This window comes from Bos grunniens, chromosome 9, assembly GCF_055505025.1.
Source record: "Bos grunniens cultivar Pamir isolate PY7600 chromosome 9, Bosgru_T2T1.0, whole genome shotgun sequence".
In the NCBI taxonomy this organism is placed as follows: domain Eukaryota; kingdom Metazoa; phylum Chordata; class Mammalia; order Artiodactyla; family Bovidae; genus Bos; species Bos grunniens.
Window position 1 is genome coordinate 70,961,410 of NC_141173.1, and position 18,168 is coordinate 70,979,577.

At 37.2% G+C, this 18,168-nt stretch overlaps 1 protein-coding gene across 12 annotated transcripts in view; it reads left to right on the forward strand.

The window, feature by feature from the left end:
- LOC147366112 (uncharacterized) overlaps positions 1–18,168 on the forward strand; it is a 271,655-nt gene that overhangs the window by 27,549 nt on the left and 225,938 nt on the right. For all 12 annotated transcript variants that reach the window (XR_015132403.1, XR_015132402.1, XM_086316549.1 and 9 more), the window contains one exon: positions 8,981–9,036. Coding sequence is in view for 10 of the 12 variants with exons in the window: in XM_086316549.1 (XP_086172675.1) it covers positions 8,981–9,036 (56 nt within the window). In the remaining 2 variants the exon portion in view is untranslated. The remainder of the gene's footprint in view (positions 1–8,980; positions 9,037–18,168) is intronic.

Consider the following 18,168-nt stretch of genomic DNA (forward strand, 5'->3'; position numbering starts at 1 on the left):
GGTCTTGGGCATATTATTAGAATGAGAGGAAACCATGAAAATTATGGGTTCTTGGTTTACTACTTTAACAAATATTTACTGAGGGCCAATAAAAACAATAATTACTGCATGAGCGGAAAACAAAAAGACACAGTCCTCGCCTCCTCAGACTTGGTTGTTGAAGGTTTAGTTTGCATTGTTTATATCAAAGAGCCTTACAAATAAATATAAAAATAAAGCTGGGATAGGTACTTAGAAGGAGAGTCCATAATAGTATACCTGTAAGCATTAGGGGGAGTGGGTCAAGTTGGGGAGGTCAAGTAGTGTATTTCTGAAGAAATGAAGGCTGAGCCAAGGTCAGGTACAGTTGTTACCCAGATGAAAGGAGACCAGCGATAGGGATATGAAACAGCACAGTATAGTTCAGCTCACTGAGTATTTACAGAATGCCCACCATATACCAGACATTATGCTTAGATGTTGGGAAATACAAAATGAATGAGACATGGTTTTTGCCCCGGTAAATAACTCACTATCAGGGTTTCATCTTCAGGTAGTTGAGAAATTAGGAGAGTCACATCATTTGTGATTTTTTGGCTTTTCTGTGTAGTTTGAGTTTTCCTTTGTTGTCAGAATTCCCTCAGCTAGGCAAGTCCTTCTCAGGAAAACGAACATGGCTTTTTGTCATGGAATCAGGGTTTAAAAATGAATATACATAGTCTTCTAGTTCAAGTCCAGCAATACTATTCTAGGTTTTACCATCAACTGAATGTGGCTTCACAATGGAGCACAGGCCAGTTTCAGAGCCTGCCGACGGCACAGTTCCAGGAAGGAAGCCTGACTGCCACCAAACAAGAAACCCATTATTTCTTTATCTCTGTCTTTTTTAACCATTAACTCAATTACTCAGTTGAGTAAAATTGGTCAATAATTAATCCAGCCATAGAAACAATGGATAAACACACTGTATGTGCACTTGATTAATCTGTTTTCATGTTAAGTGTCACTCATATCTGGAGTACAAACTCCTCAGGACACACAAGTCACACACATATCAAAATCAAGGTGTAAACAAAGGGGAGAGGCAGCAACTGTGGAAAAAGAGAGATTGCCCAAAACCACAGAAACAGGATGAAATAGCATACTCCAGGGCTGGATCTCTGCCCCAGGCTCTGGGACATGTCCTCATTCATGGTACCCACCAGGAGCATATTCTAGGCCTGCATCTTGCTCTCTGCAAAGGGCTAGGCCCCCTCATCATCTTTGAGCCTGTGATTCTGTCCTAGCTCCCTATTCCAGAATCTATGGGCTCTTTCCCTGCTTGGCTTCGTACCCTAGTCTTGGAGGAGAACTTTCTCCAGGGCCAGTTCTGAGCAATGTGCCTCTGCTCTTCTGTTTGATCTTGACTGGGCCACTGCACCACCAAGTTCTAGGTACCTGGGATGCCATCCTGACCCACCCTGCTTGGCCTGCTCCTTTTTCTAGGATGGACAGACCCCCACACAGGACTGGATGAGAAAGATAGTAACACCCAGACCTGTGTCTCAGTTCTGCTATCTCATTTCATTTTTTCTTACTTTTCACTCTTCTTTGCAAGGACTCACAAACTTCATTTGTAGTTAGTGTCAATATATTATGCTACTGAGGCTTTCTCTTCCTGGATGCAAATCCTAAACACTTGTTTTCTTTTTCTGTGTTTCATTATTATTAATTTTTTTTGTTTTTTTTTTTTCATCTTTGAGGATTGATCTGTTAGGCGACAAGTAATATTTCTAAGGGGACCCTTAGGTATTGCATCACTAAATGAATTGTCCAACTTCACAATGTGCCCTTGATTATGGAGCAATCAAGTAGAAAAGGAGAACAGCTCTCAAATTTTCTTTCTTAACTGAGTATGCATAAGCACTATTGTTCAGATCCAATATACATATTAACTAAGTGATTGAATGTTAGTAGTTTGAATTTACCAACTAAGGAGTTTTAGTTTTGAAGAGTGGAGGAAATTAAGTTACAGACAATGTCATTAAGTGGCCTTCTGGAAAATGCAAAATATACCTCTGTCTTCACAATCCATGAACATGTTGAGACTTTGCTTTTGAAAATGCAGTCTGTGTTCTGTCTAACAATTCCACACTCTTCCTGTGAAGAGTTATTATCAACCCTGTTGATGAGAGCTGTGATTTTTGCCTAAAATTTCTAAATGAATGTGAATGTCTACCAAGTTGTTTGTCTATCTGTCTAGCAAGTCGTTTGCATCATCTTGTTTCCAGGTTATTCTGAAAATGAAATTTAATGTGCACCGTTTTACCCCTTGAACAGTTATTCAAACTGTTTCTGCTTACTTTTCTTTTCTGGAAATATTATTAACAATATACTCCAGTAATGATCTAGCCCAAGATGTTCTTGTGTTATTTTGGAGCTAGTTGCTAGTGACTCATAGCACGTTGGACGTCCAAGCTATGGTTAACTGGTGGTCAAGTTAGGAAATTCTGTTCCCATTAACTCTCCTTTTCTTAGCCCAGAATACCTCTCTACTCATTTTTTTTTTTTTTTTTGATTCGTCATGCTCATAGTCTCTGCTTGGTGTTTTCAAACCCAAAGTAGATGCAATGACATGCCATAATGAGTATTGTTCCTACTACACTTCCAGCTTAACTAAAAACAGGAAATACAGGCCATTTCATGGAAAAGCCCACTTTTGTGACATTTCCAACCCAAAAGCTTTGGAATAACTTTGAGTATCTGAACTTTTGGCTTCTTACTTACAGTAAACCTTCTAACTTCAGAATTTTAGCACCATTTCTACTTATAAGATGATGCCTTCCATATTTAGACTATGCTGGCACATGAACTAGTTTGCTTTGAAACCATTTTTATTTAATGTTAGGATGTACTTGTAGCCAAAAAAATCGATGTGAGAAAGTTGTGTGAATCTCAAGATTTAGAGCATAATTGTAGAAAGAGGTACACTTCCCATAGTTACAAGACTTTCCTTACTTATTGAACAGTTTACTTAAAATGGGTCTGTTTTTATGAGGTTTTACCCATTAAGTGAATATTTGATGTATAAGTTTGTTACGTAAATTAAACACAGAAGCAAAAATTCTAGTTTAGGTAAAAATAGTCTGACAACTCTTTTGGTAAGGATTGTCAGGCCCTACCAGGAAATAAATTTAAATTACTTTGCCCTTTAATAATCAACCAATTGACTTTTAGTAATACTAGGAGTCAGAGGGAGTTTAAAGTTAGAACCTCGTGTGCACTGTATTTTTTCAAGATCCAGTGAGGTAAAAATCTCATTGAGTCAATTAAGAAAAGAAGTCACATAAGGTTACGTTTATTTGATTCCAAAAAAGTAGAGTGGCCTTGGACAATTCATTATGTTATTTTTCAGTGTCTGTGAGGGGCCTATTTTTTCTTGGTTTCTTCCATATTGTGTGGCTGTGTGGACTGACTGTAATGAATTGGATGGGTTGCGTTGTTTCATTCATTCTCTTCTGACTTAGCCATGTACTGTAATCTTACAAAACCATTCACCATGGTTTTCAAGCGTGATAAATGGTGGCATGAACTGTAATTCCAAGTTCAGTTGTTAAATAAGTTTATATCATTTCCCTTTGTAAGATACAATTTACTACATTTCTATTTTGATCTTTGATTTAGTTTTAAAGGCAAGTCATCTCAAGGAAGGGAGATGAAAAAAATAGTAATGTCAAGGAACATGGAGGTTAGAGATAACAGAAGCATTTTCAGAAGGATCAGGGCTCTCTAGCCTTAACCTTTATTGAGGAAAGATTTTAACTCAATGTTTGTTGAAGTTCTGAAATGACCAAATAGTAGTTCCTTTTATTCTGTTTCTTGCTGTTATTTAGCTGGAATGTACTGGACAGGATTAGAAATGACTGTTCTTTCTTTCTTTTTTTATGATTCAGACAAAAAGAAAAGTGCCAGAGTTCTTAAAAATAATCTTTCTTTATGAGATTTCAAGCCTTTGTGTAGACTCAGAAAGTGGAGACAGTATCTAGGTTTTTACAGAGTTTATCAAACTGTACATAACATACTAAACTTTAAAATTTTGCTCATGATTGAGTTGACAATATAATCTTCCATCCCAGGTCAACCCTCCTCCCCTAAACCTTCTTCCAAAGCAAGAAAAATAAAGTAAAAGATGGCTAATAACCTGTTAAAATGCTGCAGAAGCCAAACATTTTTCTATTGTGTCTGTATCACATGATATCCACTCTCCTCTGCGTAATTCTTGGAATAATATCACTCACAAGTTAAGATCTTACATTTAAGATTTTTAAGCTCTAGCTGAATAATGCTGGATAAGTTAGAAAGTCCTAATGGTGAACTTATAAAGAAATGTTGACAGGGCTTGGATTCTCATAGTGCTGGTGGGTACCATGATTATAATAATGGTTTCCTTTAAAACTCTTCCATTTAATGTTCCAAACATTGGAATTTGTAGTTTTTCCTTTGGTCCAGAGATCAAAAACATGAACAATTTTATATTTCTTAGGCTGGATGGCCTCTGTGTTTCCACAATTTCTGTGGGAAAGCAATCCACTCTTTCTCAATTTTATTAAAACCACCATCTTGGCTCCACTATGTGTCATTACTAGCACTTTCATTATGTTTCATATCTCCGTTTAGGAAGTTGGACTCTGCTTATTGCTTTTCTTTGTTCTTATTGGTTTTTAAAAACTACGTACTGTAAGTGAAAAATGGTTTAGAAATCGAAGATAGGGTAACACATGAGGTTAAAAAAGTATTGTGAGAGACAGATTATTTGAGGTCAAACCCTTCTGGCCACTTAGTATCTTTGTGAGTTAGGCAAGCTGTATGACTCTAAGCCTTATTTCCCTAATCTGTAAACTGCATATATTAATAGTATCTGCCTTGTGAGGATTTTGTAATAATTAAATAAGGTAACAAATGTGAAGTGATTGGATCACAGTAAATTCTCAACAGTTGGTACCATTAATTACCAGGTTATTTAGTTATGTATTTAATTGAGGGGTATATTGGACTAGGAAGCTATTCCCTTCTCCAGGGAATCTTCCTGACCCAGGGTTCAAGCCCAGGTCTGCAATGCAGGAGACCCAGATTCAATCCTTGGGTCAGGAAGATCTGCTGGAGAAGAGAATGGCAACCCACTCCAGTATTCTTGCCTGGAGAATTTCATGGACAGAGGAGCCTGGTGGGTTACAGTCCATGGGGTTGCAAAGAGTTGGACATGACTGAGTGAATAACACACGCACACACACACACAGTTGCTTTATGATATTGTGTTGTTTCCTGATGTACAGTAAATTGAATCAGCTCTGTGTATACATATACCCCCTCCCTCTTAGGCCTCTCTCCTACCCCCTCCATCCCACTCTTTTAGGTCACCATAGAGCAATGTGCTATTACAGCAGATTCCCACTAGCTACCTATCTTACACATGATAGTGTATGTATGTTGTTCTATTTATTTGGAAATATTATCTAGCAACAGTTACTGTATTACTAAGAAAGCTTTATTTTATAACAGGCATATCTTAGTGTTTTTGTTTTTAAATAAGATAAATTAAACTTTATTCATTCAGTAGATCTTTATTGGGTACTTACTATTTGCCAGTTGACAAAACACACCTTCTTCTGTTATAAATTATGATGTTTGCCTTTGTCTTTTTCTGTTTTGTTGTGTTTTTGTGGTTATCAGATTATGGAAATTCCTCAGTATTCCTAATTTGCTAAAAAGTTTTTCTACCATGAATGAACATGAGTTTTATCAAATGATTATTTTTCCCTAGCTCTTTTGAGACGACCATATGAGTTTTCAGGTTCCCATGGTGGCTCAGTTGGTAAAAGAATCAACCTGCAATGCAGGAGACACGAGTTTGATCCCTGGGTCAGGAAGATTCCCTGGAGAAGGAAATGGCAACTCACAAGAGTATTATTGCCTGAGAAGTCCCATGGACACAGGAGTCTGGCAGGCTGCCATCCATGGGGTGGCAAAGAGTTGGACATGACTTAGTGAGTAAATAACAACAACATATGAGTTTTCTCTTTTTCTTTCAGTTTGTTGAATTTTATTAAAAGATTTTAAATATTAAATCACCTGGGCACATTTAGTGGAGACAAATCTTAGTTTTGGTATTTATCCCTTTAATTTACAACTGAATTTAATTTTGTGCTTATATTTTGTGTCATGAATTTTATATATGTGTTCAGGGGAGAGATTTGCTTGTTAATAGTTGTATTTCTTTCATACAGAATTCTTGTTCAATGTTGATATCGCATATTGCCCTCACAAAATGAGGTTGGAAGTATTTCCTTATCCTCTTTTTTCTGGAAGCCTTGTGTTGCTGCTGCTGCTGCTAAGTCGCTTCAGTTGTGTCCGACTCTGTGCGATCCCATAGATGGCAGCCCACTAGGCTCCCCCGTCCCCGGGATTCTCCAGGCAAGACCACTGGAGTGGGTTGCCATTTCCTTCTCCAAGCCTTGTGTTATATTGGTATTATTTCTTCCTTGAAGGTTTCAAGGCATCACTGATGTAACCCGGATCTAAAATTTTCTTCCTGAGAGAGAAATTAGAGATTTAATTTCTTTCACAGGTACAGTATTATTGAGATTTTTCATTTTTTGTGTGTGTCAATTTTTCTTCCTTTTTTTACTTCCTTCTTTCCTTCTTTCTTTGGAAGACTAGTAGTTGCTGGTTTTGGTTCAGTGTCTCAAAGGTATCAGATCCAAGGTCTTTGTGATTCTCTTCATATTTTCCTTGTGGTTGAGTGGTGGCTGCTGTAGCTGAAGCCACCATGTTCAAGTCTCAGGTTTGGAAATTAGTGGAAGAAACTCATAGCAACTAGTGGAGTCTTTGCAAAACTTTCTTTAAAGATTTAGGTTTCTGTCTCTCTAGCCAGAACTGTGTTTCATGGCCCTCACCTTACTGCAAGGAAAGCTGAGAAATGCTATCGGGACACATTTCTGTTCCCACAGCAATGCAGGTTCCGTTAGGAAGGAAGAAAGGAAAACAGATTGTGTAGACAACTATCTGTGTGTCTATCATAGGTGTGACATTAGATGTGATTCTTAAGAAAATACCTGTGGGCAGTATCAAAGGTGATTCGGAGCTAGATGACTTGGTTGACATATTCTCCTAAGTTTAGTGGACATGATATTTAGAGATTATTATACCGATGAAAGATTTGAAGGTGATATTAATGTGACTTATAGTACAATGATACCTCTGGGATGTTTAAGTTTTTTTCTATTTGAAAGAAGTTACTAAGAAATAATTAACAATGATGATAACCATCTAAGAAGCATGTTTTGATAATGTTAATTCATTTCATTTCATTCATTGCTTCATCATCACATGTTTATTGGGCACTTCTGTGTGCTAGGGACAGAGCAGTGAAAAAGATAGACCAGTCCTATTTTCACAGACCACAAAGTCCAGTTGGGGAGACAGGCAATTAACAGGGGACCCAATCAAAAAGACTATTATGTTTTGTACTATGGGAGTTTCCTGGTAGCTCAGTTGGTAAAGAATCTGCAGTTGGTAAAGAGATCCAGGTTCAACTCCTGGGTTGGAAAGATCCCCTGGAGAAGGAAATGGCCACCTACACCACTATTCTTGCCTAGAGAATTCCATGGACAGAGGAGCCTGGTGGGCTATAGTCGTTGGGGTTGCAAAGAGTTGGACATGACTGAGTGACTAACACTTTCACACATGGGATACTAGGAAAGACAGAGTGATGAGATAAAGTCTTTGGGGTGTGAGGGGTCAGGTGCTATTTCAAATAATGTGGCCAGGCCAGAAAAGCCTGTCTGCAAAGGTAACCTTTGAGTTGAAGGATGAGAATGAGCTAAGTGTGAAAAAAGCCAGAGTATACGTGTTAGGGTAAAGTGAGAAGAACAGATGCAAAGACCCAGAGGCAGAAAAGAGCCAGAAATAAGGACTTGAGGCTGGTGTGGGTGCATCTGGGAAGAACAGGAGGGTAACCTGTGGTGAAGGAGGCAGGGGTCCTTCCCCAGAGGGCCTGTTGGGCATTGTGTAGGAACCAGTGGAAGACTTTAAGTCATAAAGTTGGCAGTCTGGTTTATGTTTACAAAGGTCCTTCTGATTGCCATCTGGGAAGGACTGGAGAGAGGCAGGGAGGCATGTAGGGAGACCAGTTAGGAGGACCAGTTAGGGGGTTAATGCTCTGGCCCAGGAGAGAGATGGTGCTCTGGATGAGAAGGGCTTCAGAGGAAATGCAGAACACATGGAAATGTATGGTGGGGCAGAAGCTGATGGTACCTGCCTATACACAGGGGAATTAGGAAAAGCCTTGTTTCTAAATATTTTTAAAACTTTTTAGTTTTTGTGTTATCTGTAAACACTAATGGCAGCATCCTACTGGGTTCTTCCAGTTCTTCTTAACTCAAACTTCATACATTAAAATGTTAATATCTACTGGGATAACTGTTTTCTTTTATCCTTTAATTAAAAACAGCAACAACAGCAGAAAAAGATTTTTAACAGAACAGTAATTCCAGCTTGGTATTTGCCCTTGAAGATCTTGCCTGTGTCCTTTATCCTAAGGGACATTCCTCCTTTCCTGTTTTTTTCTAGTTTACAGAAACAAATATCCAGAAAAAGATATATAATATAGTTTTTTTTTAGTAGAAAAGAGATTAAAAGAGCAACAGCAACATCTTTCTCATATTATTTATATACATTACTATAGAATGTAATGACCTGAAGAAAAGTAAATGGTTTTTTATGTAACTTTATTTGAAATAAACTTAATCTACACTAGTGAGTCCCTCAATTTAATGTGCACATAACTCACATGGGGGTCTTGTGGAGATGAAGATTCTGACTCAGTAAGTCTGGGTGGGCCAAGGTTTGCATTTCTACCAAACTCCCATCTGGCCCACAGACCTCACTCGAATAGAAAAGATGTTAACTTCACTCCGAATGGGCATTGTCCCTGCTCTTAATCACTTATAATTTTATTTTTCAGTGTTCCAAGATCATCAGATTGGAGAAACTGACCCATTGGAACTTAAAACATACTTGGTAAGTAGGAGAAACAAATAAGGAATTTTTTTCCTCTCTGGAATTTATTTCTAGGTTTATTTCTGTTTGGCCTAAGAAAGCCTGGCATATTGATTGTTGTCTGGTATGTTCTTTACCCTAATGACTAAGAATTTAATTACATTCCAAATTGTGACTATTTCCCTAAATATTCCCAGCTGCTTTCAAGATGAACTCTATAACATTACTAGAAATAGGCTCTGTGGCCTTTTTGGGAAGTCTGCAATATGATCATATGATCCCAAATAGCTTTATTCAACATGTGATGTTAAGAAGACCACAGAATTTCAGAGTATCTTTTCAAGTTAGCATTAATCATATGTGGTTTTCTTCTGAAAGCGTTTCTTTCAAAATGACCCACATTTTGAAAAGGAAAAAACCCATATCAGTTTAGATGAGATATTGCTGGAGAGGATTTGACTCAGAAACTTTATCTAGAAATAATAGATAAATTTTTTTTCATTATTTTTATTATTATAAAAAAGCACAAACTACTGAAACATTAAACTTTTTATAGAACTATATTACTTAAAAAATTAAGTTAGGTCTAATCCCAGTCCTAGAGATGAGTGTATGTGTGTTAAGTCGCTTCAGTCGTGTCTGACTATTTGCAATACTTCAGACTGTAGCCCTCCAGGCTCCTCTGGCCATGGGATTTTCTAGGCAAAGGATACTGGAATAGGTTGCCATTTCCTCTTCCAGGAGCCCTAGAGGTAATAAATGTTAATACTTTGGTGTCTATTCTTTTTCTACATTTTTTCTATGCATTACTAATATTAAATGAGTATATATACATATAAATGCACCTATATTTTATACAGGAATTAGACTAGGTCATAATATTGTTCCATAATTTCCAAACAGCAGTACTAAATGCCTAAAATCACAATAGATGAAATCTTTGGTATGTTTTCTTTTCACATGGAAATAATAGATTTTAATATTTTCTATGTCAATAGTTTTTAGGTATATACTGTCAAACTACTTGTAAACCAAAGGGGAGGGCTTATTTAACTAATAAGCTTTACTACTAAGTTACAAGTGCCAGTACTATGTACAAGAGTACATAAAATTGAAGTCAAAATTATTTTATCAAAATATGTTTTTTACAAATTGCTAGTTTTTAAATACCCAGAATATAATTTTTAACAGAAATATGACCTTGAAAATCTTGTAACTCCAAAAAGTAGGCTAATTTTAAAGATATTTGATGACTTAATTATTTAAATGCCATTCAAATTGAGATTTACAAATATATATATTTAGCCAAGAAGTATTTACTTAGCTGAAAACAGGAGCAAGATTCTCCCTGCTATTATATTATTCAATTTTTTCTAAGCCCTCTCCATTTTCTGCCTCTTCTACATTTTATTTTATACATACAAAATTTTCTGTAAATGTAAATACTTACATAGCACATTTTAAAAATTATGCCTATGAACCCATCATCTCTATAAGAATTAGAAAAATGCCAAATATCTTTTTATTCTTTCCTTATCCATTTCCTGTTTCTTTCCAAGAAGTAAACTCTATGCTGAATTTTTCATTATTCATTCTCTTAAAAATTATCACATATCTACATGAACTGAAATAAGATATAACATAATTTTTTAAGCTTTTTAAGCTTTATAAAAATGGTTTCATACTTATCTTTCTAGTCTTTTTCTACTCGTTATTATTTCTAAGATACTACACATTAGTGTCTGTAGTGGTAGATCATTTCTTTTCACTGCTGTGTAATATTAACTGTGATTGTATCAAAATTTGTCATTTTAACAATGGAGATTTGATTTTCCAGTTTTTACTGTTATTATGAAACATACTTCTCTAAACATTCTAATACACTTCTCCTGATGCACAAATAAGGAGATTTTTTTAGGTTGTTTATATTTTGGAATGGAATTGCTGAATCATAGTAAGTGATCAGCTTCTCAAGATAATATGAAGTTCTTTTCCAAGGTACAATTTTTTGTTTCTACAAGCAGATCAATTCCCATTGATCCATCTCTTGGTTTTGTTGTCTTAATTTTAAAAAAATAGGTATAATTTTATTATCTTAATGTGAAGTTACTCAACTATTGCTAGAGTTGATAATTTTTTATACATTTATTGGCAATTCGTGTTTTCCCCTCTATTAAATGGTGGTTTATTCATTCTTTTGCTCATTTTTGTGTTGAGTTATTTGGTTTTTTTTATGTTTTATTTTTCATTTAAGGACTTTATTATTTACTTTTTTTTCCCTAATTTTTGAACAGGGAACGCATCTAATGCTGTGTTAGGTATGGATTCTCCTTCTAGTAACGGCAGAGTAACTCAGATCAGATCAGCCATTCCAATGAGAACGTTATACACATAAAAAATATATACATAAATCTGCAACATATGCTAGTTTTATATCCACACATGTAGTTGCATACGCACATATTGTGTGTGTGTGATTATATGTACGTGTGTGTGTATATATATAGCACAACTATCTGAAGCTATTTGAAGACAAAAAAAGGTGGGCAGAAATAAAGATGTATTGATACTTCAAAGAAGAGAATAGCATTAGGTGAGCTTCCCATATTCCCACTCAGCAATATTTTCAGGGATACCATAGACACTGGGCTTCCTAGTGGTGAAGAAGCTGCCTGCCAATGCAGGAGACAATAAGAGATGCTGGTTAGATCTCTGGGTTGGGAGGATCCCCTGGAGTAGTATATGGCAGTCCACTCCAGTATTCTTGCCTGGAAAATCCCATGGACAGAGGAGCCTGGTGGTCTACATAGGGTCGCAAAGAGTTGGACATGACTGAAGTGACTTAGTACTTCAGTTCAGTTCAGTTTAGTCGCTCAGTTGTGTCCGACTCTTTGCGACCCCATGAATTGCAGCACACCAGGCCTCCCTATTTATCACCAACTCCTGAAGTTCACTCAGACTCACGTCCATCGAGTCAGTGATGCCATCCAGCCATCTCATCCTCTGTCATCCCCTTCTCCTCCTGCCCCCAATCACCCCCAGCATCAGAGTCTTTTCCAATGAGTCAACTCTTTGCATGAGGTGGCCAAAGTACTGGAGTTTCAGCTTTAGCGTCATTCCTTCCAAAGTACACCCAGGACTGATCTCCTTCAGAATGGACTGGTTGGATCTCCTTGCAGTCCAAGAGACTCTCAAGAGTCTTCTCCAACACTACATTTCAAAAGCATCAATTCTTCAGTGCTCAGCTTTCTTCACAGTCCAACTCTCACATACATACATAACTACTGGAAAAACCATAGCCTTGACTAGACAGACCTTTGTTGGCAAAGTAATGTCTCTGCTTTTGAATATGCCATCTAGGTTGGTCATAACTTTCCTTCCAAGGAGTAAGCATCTTTTAATTTCATGGCTGCAGTCACCATCTGCACTGATTTTGGAGCCCCAAAAAATAAAGTCTGACACTGTTTCCACTGTTTCCCCATCTATTTCCCATGAAGTGATGGGACCGGATGCCATGATCTTCGTTTTCTGAATGTTGAGCTTTAAGCCAACTTTTTCACGTTCCTCTTTCACTTTCATCAAGAGGCTTTTTAGTTCCTCTTCACTTTTTGCCATAAGGGTGGTATCATCTGCATATCTGAGGTTATTGATATTTCTCCCGGCAATCTTGATTCCAGCTTGTGTTTCTTCCAGTCCAGCATTTCTCATGATGTACTCTACATATAAGTTAAAAAAGCAGGGTGACAATATACAGCCTTGACGTACTCCTTTTCCTATTTGGAACCAGTCTGTTGTTCCATGTCCAGTTCTAACTGTTGTTTCCTGACCTGCATACAGGTTCCTCAAGAGGCAGGTCAGGTGGTCTGGTATTCTCATCTCTTTCAGAATTTTCCACAGTTTATTGTGATCCACACAGTCAAAGGCTTTGGCATAGTCAATAAAGCAGAAATAGATGTTTTTCTGGAACTCTCTTGCTTTTTTTATGATCCATCGGATATTGGCAATTTGATCTCTAGTTCCTCTGCGTTTTCTAAAACCAGCTTGAACGTCTGGAAGTTCACGGTTCACGTATTGCTGAAGCCTGGCTTGGAGAATTTTGAGCATTACTTTATTAGCGTGTGAGATGAGTGCAACTGTGCAGTAGTTTTAGCATTCTTTGGCATTGCCTTTCTTTGGGATTGGAATGAAAACGGACTTTTTCAGTCCTGTGGCCACTGCTGAGTTTTCCCAAATTTGCTCGCATATTGAGTGCAGCACTTTCACAGCATCATCTTTCAGGATTTGAAAGAGCTCAACTGGAATTCCACCTCCACTAGCTTTGTTCGTAGTGATGCTTTCTAAGGCCCACTTGACTTCACATTCCAGGATGTCTGGCTCTAGGTCAGTGATCACACCATCGTGATTATCTGGGTCATGAAGATCTTTCTTGTACAGTTCTTCTGTGTATTCTTGCCACCTCTTCTTAATATGTTATGCTTCTGTTAGGTCCATACCATTTCTGTCCTTTATCGAGCCCATCTTTGCATGAAATGTTCCCTTGGTATCTCTAATTTTCTTGAAGAGATCTCTAGTCTTTCCCATTCTGTTGTTTTCCTCTATTTCTTTGCATTGATGGCTGAGGAAGGCTTTCTTATCTCTTCTTGCTATTCTTTGGAACTCTGCATTCTGATGCTTATATCTTTCCCTTCTCCTTTGCTTTTCGCTTCTCTTCTTTTCATAGCTATGAGTAAGACCTCCTCAGACAACCATTTTGCTTTTTTGCATTTCTCTTCCATGGGGATGGTCTTGATCCCCATCTCCTGTACAATGTCACGAACCTCCGTCCATAGTTCATCAGGCACTCTATCAGACCTAGTCCCTTAAATCTATTTCTCACTTCCAGTGTATAATCATAAGGGATTTGATTTAGGTCATACCTGAATGGTCTAATGATTTTCCCTACTTTCTTCAATTTAAGTCCGAATTTGGCAATAAAGGGTTCCTGATCTGAGAGACTTACTCCAAGAAATTGTAATCTGCAGACAAGATTTTAAAGCAACTGTTATAACCATATACAAATGTAAAGAAAAATATGATCACAGTAAGTGAGTAGAGGAAATTTCAACAGATAAATACAAACCCTATTTGTACAAACAAAAAAGAACCAAGTGGAAAGTAGAGAACTGAAAAAACACAATCTGAAAGGGAAAATAAATTGCCGGATGGGCTTAAGAGAACATTGAAGACGACAGAAGAAAAAGCCAATAAACATGAAGGCAGCTAATAGTAATAATTCAATTTGAATCTAAATAAAGAGAAAAAAAAGATTTGAACTAAAAATGAACCAAGACTCTGTCACTTGTAGGATAATATCAGTAGGTCTAATGTGAATAAAAGGGGGTCTGAAAAGGAGATGGAAAACAATGCAGGAAAAAGATTTGAGGAAATAATGAACTAAAAAGTTCCCAAATTTGATGGAAGATACTTTTGGCTTTATTACCAAATCCTGCCAGTTTTGTTGTCAGAAATCTCTATGAATCCAGCCTCTCTTTACCATTCTTCTACCTTAGTTAGCATATTAGATCTCTAGATCAAAGAGAATGATGGGAGACACAGCAGTTTGTCTTTGGTGATCAACAAGCCAACTGTTATGGGTTGAACTGTGTTCCCCCCAAAAGGTATGTTGAAGTCCCAATTCTTGGAACTTATGAATATGGCTTTATTTGGAAATCAGTCTTTACAGATGTAATCGAGTTAAGATGAGTTCACACTGTGTTAGTGTGGGCACTAATCTAATGACTGGCATCCTTGTAAGAAGAGGGAAATTAGTACACAGACACAAACAGGGAAGAAGGCTGTGTGAAGACAGAGGGAGAGGTTAGAGTGATGCATCTGCAGACAAGCCAAGGAATACCAAGAACTGCCAACAATCTCCAGAAACTAGGAGAGACTAGAAAGGACTCCTCCCTTAGAGTCTTCAAAGAGAGCATGGCCTTGAAAACACCTTGATGGACTTCCAGCTTCCAGAACTTGAAGGGAATACATTTCTGTTGTTTTAACCCACTCAGTTTGTTATTTCAGTCCTAGGAAACTAACACTTCAAGCAGTAGAAAAATAATCATCCAAGTTTTAAGATGCAGACAAGCAACCTTTCTGCTCCCAGATCCTTCCAGATCTAAATAGGAGCTGTCTTTCTCCCAGCCTCTAGGACAGGTAGCATTTCAGTCTTCTAGTACAATCCTTCCTGTGCAAGTGCTACAGAACAAATAAGGCTTCTTTCATGAGACGTGGGCTGTCAGCTTCCAGCCTTCCCCAAGGGTATCCACAGGTCTCCTGAGGCAAAGTCTCCTCAGGCCCTGCAGAGTCCAGGTTGTCACCCAACCTCCCCACCTGAGGCCTGTGTGCCTGCCTGCCAAGACTAGGACACAGTGCCTGACCTCATATGCACCCAGCTCTTCGAGCCTGCCCTCTGCAGCCAGCTCATCGTGTCCCCAGAATGGAAAAGTAAATTATTGACTAGGAAGGAAGAAAGTACTTTGGAATAGGATAGGGCTGTACTTTGAAATATATATGCACACAGACATATATGCTTGCATATGTGTGAACATGAATTTGTATATTTTACTTCCTTCTTCAAATACTTTTACAGGCTTCCTATTTTTTTGGTGAATAAAATCTAAAATAAACTCTAAGCTTGGCATTTGAGATCAGCTGCTCTGTTACCTGACAACTCCTTTTATGTATTCTGTAATCTAGCTGAACTCTTTGATTAAGTGCTTCCCATCTTTCAAAACCTAGATTGAATACTAACCTCTGCAAGAAAGCAGTCTTTCCTCATTTTTACACCCTTTTTGGAGGGACCACCTTTTTGGCTTTACCTCTCTAATTGCATTATACATTGTATTATATGTTTTTGTTCATTTGTCTGACCCTTCTTTCCTGGCAGGAAGAAAGCTTTTTGTTATTAAAAATTAAATTAATGGCACAGCATATTTGTGAAAACTGAAAGCACAGAAATTCTGGAATGTTTTCCTATGGGTCATTATTGTCACTGCCACCATTGCAGTAGCTAAAACCTTCTGAGGGTGTATTCTGTTATAGGCAATGAACTTAGCAATTAATAACATAAATTATTTAACCTCTTTCCACTAATGCATGCTGATTACTCATTTATCTTTGTCTCCAATATAACCTATGGCACAATTGCAGATACTTTATAAGTGTTTGCTGAAAGATGAATCTAGTAGGCAAATATATGTAGAACAATGAGATTCTGAGCTTCCTCTCTTGATCTCAATAGATGTATCATTTTAATTAAAATTTTGGCTGAGTTGATCCATTAGATCTAAAATGTCTATCTTGGAGTATACACTATAAACTAAGGAGGATATTTATGAATGATGATGTGATACTAAAGAAAAATTCTGAATCATAATCCTAAATTGTTTTCTTTTATATTTAATTATATGTCATACAAATATAAGATAAACTCTTTATTTTAAACCATGGCCCTTATGATAATGCAGAAAAACATACTGAAAGCAGTATTTAAAATGCATAGTTGGACTGTCTTTTATGTTTAATTCCATCATTTAATATGTGAACTTATTGAGAACTAATACAGCTATTAAGTTCCTCTGTAATAACTGAATTTGTTATGTTTAAATGCTAGTATAGGAACTAAGCACATATGTTTTTAATAACCTATGTTTTTTGTCACTTACCAGCATTGTGAGCTTGGTCATTGGTGAGTGTGATTATTTTAAACCATAGTCCTTATGATACATGCAGAAAAACATACTGAAACTAGTATTCAAAATGCAGAGTAAATTGTCGTGCATGATTAGTCTTACCATTTTATGTGTGAGCTTATGGAGAATAGCAGTAGTGTTAGTCACTCAGTCGTGTTTGACTCTTTGTGACCCCGTGGTCTGCAGCCCACCAAGCTCCTCTGTCCATGGAATTCTCCAGGCAAGAATACTGGAGAGGGTAGCCATTCCCTTCTCCAGGGGATCTTCCCAACCCAGGGATCAAACCCAGTTCTCCTGCATTATAAGCAGATTCTTTACCGTCTGAGCCACCAGGGAAGCCCTACCCTATAAAACTCTAAACCACAGCTATGAAGATTTTCTGTAATAACTGAAATTGTATGTTCAAATATTAACAAAAAGAGCCAAGCATGTATGCTTTTTAATAGCATTTTTTTCCCTACCACCTCCCAGCACTATGAATTTGGTCACTGTTGACTGTTTAGACCTCAACACAGTTCACAAGAAGCCCCCAAAAACCAAGCCTCCTTGTGGACTTGACATTATATTCAGACAACTTTGTGAAGCAGTTCAGATCTTCTGGTTTTTTCTTTCTTACTTTGTATTTCTTTCCGTAAGAAAGCAAAGTCTGACCTATTTTTAGGATTTGGCCCATGAAATTGAACTTGGTGGTTTTAGTTACACTGTTGTTGTTTTTCTTCTTTTAGGTAAAAAATTAAAGCATAGAAGTCCTGGCTGCCATGATTAGAAGGGCATTAAAGCTTTCTTCTTTTAATTATACACTTAAAGCCATATGAGGGTAGACGTGTGCTTTCTATTTCCTGGAAATTGTGGGACTTTAGTTCCCCTAAACCCTTTTAACCTCTCCTTTTAAATAACTCACTGACTTCTAATGGCCCTTGAAAGAATGACATCATTAAAACACCTAAAATAATCTACCTGGATAGTAGTTTCCATTTTGTTTTTGGGGATTTTTCACCATCAAGAATTCTGTTTTTCTTTTTTTCCTGCTGTTATTCTCCATCTTACTCTTTGCCTGTCTGATAGAGTCCTTCTTTCCTTAGCTGAAGAAGATTGACATAAATTCCTTTACCACACTAGGATCTTAGCATGAACTTAAAGGAGATCATTGAATGTTGAGATTTTTCTATCCTAACAGGATGGCTCTTATTCCCTTTCCACACTCTCCTGAGTCTCCTGTGATTTCTTATTTAAGTGTGAGAGGAAACATGATTTATTATCAAGTGCTTCTATTACTGAAGTTAATGAATATTAAATATGTAGGCTTGAACTCGTTTTCAAATTTGGCAGGGTTTGAATGCACCTATATGTTCCATTGCCTTTGGCAGTTATAGGATTTCAGTTCTGGGAATAAGGATTATAAATATAAGGAAAAGAGGATAGA